Genomic DNA, 5,306 nt, shown 5'->3' on the forward strand with positions numbered 1-5,306 from the left:
CGGGGCGCCAGGACAGTGAAAAGACACAAAACACATCCCCTACACTTTGGTCCCAAGCAACTTACAGTACAGTGAGTGTAGAAACTTTGCTGTCACTCGGCTCTACAAACTGAATCACAAAACCTTGTCAGAAGTGGGGTTCGAACCCACGCCTCCATTCAGAGACCAGAATGCTCCTTTACAGGAAGGACTTTCACCTTGAGCCTGGCGCCTTAGACCACTCGGCCATCCTGACAACTGACCATGTCACCGCCTTGAACTAAAGAAGACACTAAACCTTGACTGTCACCCCGTCGAGACCCTGGAACACAGAAGAGGAATCATAAATGGAGAAGTTAACATAAGTTTATTTTGCTGTCTTAATGATAGTCCATGGTTTTAAAGGGACACATTGATGGTATCCATGACAGTATAGAACCTCTGAGATGCAGGATTTATACTATCGTAACGTAAGTAGGAATGTTCTGGAGTGGCTCAGTTGGTTGAGCATGCAGCACTGCGGTTGTGGGTTCAATTTCTGTGGAACCCATAAATGCAAGAAATGTATACACTTGCAAAATGCTTAGGCTCATTGGGTAAAATGCTCCTTCATCAGGAAGGACTTTCACCTTGAGTCAGGCACCTTAGACTGCTTGGCCATCCCGACACCTGTAGATACCACAGCCATGACACTAAACCTAACCCTCCAGTAGCAGTGGTCCTGAGTGCCTCAGTTGGTTGAGCACGGCACTACTAACACTATGGTTGCGGGTACGATTTCCATGGTGACCATATATACAACACATTTATGCACTTGCTGTATTTTATATAAGTCTAATTTGGTAAAACTGTCTGCCAATGACATGTTTGATTTCGTGAAACTACAGCACTGTACGTGTTTTGCGTTTAATCCCAAAATAGAACCCACAGGTTGTTTGCTGTTCAACAGAGGGCACGAGACTGACGTATGACATCATAATGAAATAGGATCGACGGAGGAGAGATGAAACATGATGATGTCACTCTGCTGACCCATATCCCTCTCTGTGTGGTTTCTGAACTCCCTCTCTTTGTTTGTGTGTGTGTGTGTGTGTGTGTGTGTGTGTGCATGTGTGTGTGCGTGCTGTGGCCACCATAGTGTAATCAGTAATCAGCATATCTGCTGATGTAAGCTGGTTATGCAACCGGTTGACTCAGCAGTCTCATTCTCAGTGAGGGGCCTGTATCTCTCTCTCTCTCTCTCTCTCTCTCTCTCTCTCTCTCTCTCTCTCTCACACACACACACACACACACACACATGCTCGCACACGTGCACACACGCACACGGTCTCTCCCTCTGTTTCTCTTTTCTATCTCTCTCCTCAATCACTCGTTCTCTCTCTGTCTCTATCTCTCTCTACCTCCTCCCTCTCTCTCTTTCACTCCCCCCTTCACTGCTCCTCTGAGGACCCACAGGGTAGGCTACAGGATGAATACACTGTGTTCAGCTGAACAAGGTCTGATGTTGAATACAAAACATCCACACAAAAGCATCAGAAAGGACCAAAACCATACTATTTATTCATGCAAATACCAAATGGAACTCTAGATACTATATGTGCCAGGTGTACAATCATTCAAACATAGCCTACTAATTAAGACTGTATGTCCTATTAAAGTGATTGATACGTTTCCTTCGATTCTTTGCGTAAAAGGCGTTGGTCTTTCCACAGCATTCCAAAGCAAGATGCGTAGGCGGCCAACTACCATGCGTACATATGAACCGAGGCCGACACTGTCCTAAAGGGACGCTACTGTGGAACTGTAGCACTTCGGGGTAGCCACGTCTGTAACCAGCAGAGGGCGCAAACTCCTTAGCTATAGGATTCCTTTAAGGCCTGGCAAGAGTTCAATACTGTACAGCGACAGCGCAGCCGCAGTAGACGGGGAACGCAGTTGAGGAGGAAATTCGCGCACCGTTGGAGTCTCTCTCGTACTTTGCACTTGGATACAATCTTCGCAGAGCATTACATTTGAAATAAATCGGAAGCGAATATGGCGACGTTGGGAGCAGACCCTCGTCCCCATTCCCAGCTCGCTTCTCCCCCGACACAGAGTAACATCAGCGGGATGGGGTCGCTGAATAACCCGCCTCCCAACCGCGGCTTGGAGAGGGCTCTGGAAGAGGCAGCGAACTCCGGATTTATGCACCTCAGCGCCAGGAAACTCAAAGAATTCCCCAGGACAGCATCGAACCACGATTTATCAGATACAGTTGAAGCAGGTAAGGCGATAATAAAATACGATTCAATTCCTCATCTCTATCGCGCTGGTCATGTGTTGCCCCGTCCAGCCGTCCCGTCAAAGTGCCTGCTTTTGGGAATTAAAATATTTCAGATGCAGTTTGCTATTCAGTTCTATTCAATAGCGGGAAGAACTTGATGCATGAGTTAGATCGAATTACTGTAACAGGAAGTTTTCATTCAATCCTTACAAAATGATTAGGATCATGTTTTACGGACATTCTGTGCCACCGCACGACTGAACTCGCCTCTCCGTCGAGTCAGCCCCGGGCCAGATGTTGAGGGTTGTGCATATACACACAGGCATTGAAATGTGGGACATGGTAGCCTAGACATACAGCTCCAACTATAGCCCATCATGAACGCCCCGAGGCTGTGCGTTCACGGCGAACAATAACCGAAGAGGATTCAGTATGTTTCACTTTGCATGAGTGCGGGATATCGTGGAAATCCCCCTCGTTTCCCTGAAACCATTACCATCCCGTTTTCTGTTTCGCAGAATTTCGCACTGCAGCCTGCTGGTAGGCTACAGTACCCTGATCCAAAAGTTTATATGGGACAACCAGGAAGCTATAAATAGCCCGAATTGCGAATAAACTGTGAAAATACAGTTTAGTATTGATTCGACAGCGCATGTCAGAACACAGTGGTCTGCAGCAATTACAAACATCGACCTGTCAACAGTACACACAGTCAGTCTGACAGTAATTCAGTGAGACACTGAAATTCATCTCACTATATCACAGTCACATTGTAACAATAGTATATCGTAGCCATATTTTAACAATACATTGTAACGTTATTTGAAGGTGTTGCCTCGCGATTCACAGCGACATGAAATGGCAACATTCCATCATGAATTCATCGTGTTTTATCCCATTAAGCGACATCAGTAACATTTGATGCCATGCCGTTCGTTCCTTAGGGGCACTGTTGGAGTGTGTAACTCCTTCATGTATGCCAGTCATGCAGGCCCATACTGTCGTGTGACTCGCGGACGGACCCGGTCACACAGCTGTTCATTCACGAGCCGTTCGTCACTGATCCGTTATCACTGTGTCACATTAGTCTAACAACGCGCACACACACACACACACACACACACACACACACACACACACACGCACACGCACACGCACACACACACACACACACCCCTCAGGCATTCCGCTCCTCTTCTCTCATTATCTGGCAGCCAGACTGGGGTCTTTATGTAGCCTAAAGTACAAAGCACAACACTACTGTCTATCACCAATGATGGAGACATATCTACATGCAGATATTTAGTATATCCTCCAGCAAGGGAGGCTAGTGGAGGTAGAAATGGGAGGACGGGCTCATTGTAATGCATGGAATGGAATTGGGAGTGGTATCAAGCCTGTCCTCTGATTTCTACCTCCACCAGCCTCCCCTGACTATCACCAATGATGGAGGGACATCTACATGCACATATTTAGTCATAATAATAATAATCCTAAAGTTCCAGATATGTACTGTCTGACACTGTCAGCTGTCAGCTGTGAGCCTAGCACTGACGGGAGACTGGATTAGAGAGTTGAAAGGTCAAATCCCAAGTGGCAATGCTGGTGGGAAATCCCTGGTGAAATCCCTGGTGAAATCCCTGCATTGTGTGTGATTCTCTGATGGTTGGGAGTCTAGCCTAGCCTTTAGCATGGCCTGCTGCCTAGCACGCTGGTGGTCACATGGCTCAGCCTATGGCACAGCAGACAGAGATGGGACCACAACCATTAAATGGGATGAGAGCACAACCATCATACTTCACATTACCGTACAGAAGGAGTCATCACACATACACGCACGCGCACACACACACACACACACACACACACACACACACACACACATACACACACACATTCTCTCTCTCCCTCTTACTGAACTTTGGAAAAGTTCCAAGCACAGTTTCATATGCATAGCGGCATCCTACATGTACGGGCCTGTGTAGACACTGTGATAAGGCTGCATTGGTGCCCGATTGTCTGTCTTTCTGTCTGTGGGTCGGTCGGTCTGTCTGTCTGTCTGTCTGTCTGTCTCTCTGCCTGCCTGTCTGTCTGTCTGTCTGTCTCTCTGCTTGCCTGCCTGTCTGCCTGCCTGTCTGTCTGTCTGTCTGTCTGTCTGTCTGTCTGTCTGTCTGTCTGTCTGTCTGTCCATTGCAACCATCACTCACAGTGAGTTAGCCTATATCACTACACCACTCTACACCACCCGGTTGCCATGGTTACAGTATCCTGGCCCTGTGAGTGGTCAGACAGGTCTGCAGGGTTGAGCCAGTCTAGGTAGAGATGGTATCAGCAGTATACAGGTGGTGTCAACATTGCCCGGCACATCAACACTGTGAACTTGGACTCGGAGGACGCAGGGACCAACTACTGTACATTTGGATTAAAGACACAGTTTGCCTCCAATAGATGTTTTATGTTGTTACAAATGTAACTGTCCTAATTATGTGTGCGTGCGTGCGTGCGTGCGTGCGTGCGTGCGTCTGTCCAGGCCTACACAGATGGAGATCTATCTCTGTTTTGGCCGGGCTCTCGAAGTGTTAAGCCTTAAAAGGTTGTGTGAGAGTAATCTGATGGCAGGATTAGAAAGTGATACAGCACTCCCACTACATGTCCTTTCCTGCTTCCTGCTTCTAGGACCACAGCTCAACTCCCCCAGACCAACAGGACCCTTTTTTGGGTGTCCCAAAAATAGCCTGTTTGATTTTCAGAATGATTCACAAGGGAGTTTTCTGTGTTAAATGAGGAACAAACCAAACAGACTTGAAGTTAAGACCTCTCCTGAACATTTTGATGACGTTATGCGGCGTCTGACAGCATTTTTCTCTTGGTTGTTTATACTGTTGTGTGTGTGTGTGTGTGTGTGTGTGTGTGTGTGTGTGTGTGTGTGTGTGTGTGTGTGTGTGTGTGTGTAGGAGTCAGCCATGGTGGAGGGCAGGAAACAGCTCAGTACCAGTGGACTAGCTCGTAGTTAGCCTTAACTTCCCACTCTATTCCAAACAGCAGACCAGGCATTCTTGGCATC

The 5,306-nt window shown here is 47.3% G+C and overlaps 1 protein-coding gene across 2 annotated transcripts in view; it reads left to right on the forward strand.

Moving 5' to 3' along the window:
* The first annotated feature begins 1,752 nt into the window (after positions 1 to 1,752).
* Positions 1,753 to 5,306, forward strand: part of lrch1 (leucine-rich repeats and calponin homology (CH) domain containing 1) — a 67,697-nt gene continuing 64,143 nt past the window's right edge. For both annotated transcript variants that reach the window (XM_083681611.1, XM_083681612.1), the window contains exon 1: positions 1,753 to 2,242. In XM_083681611.1, the coding sequence (XP_083537737.1) occupies positions 2,014 to 2,242 (229 nt within the window). In that variant the 5' untranslated portion in view covers positions 1,753 to 2,013. The remainder of the gene's footprint in view (positions 2,243 to 5,306) is intronic.

The sequence above is a fragment of the Argentina silus genome (assembly GCF_951799395.1).
Source record: "Argentina silus genome assembly, chromosome: 12".
Taxonomy (NCBI): domain Eukaryota; kingdom Metazoa; phylum Chordata; class Actinopteri; order Argentiniformes; family Argentinidae; genus Argentina; species Argentina silus.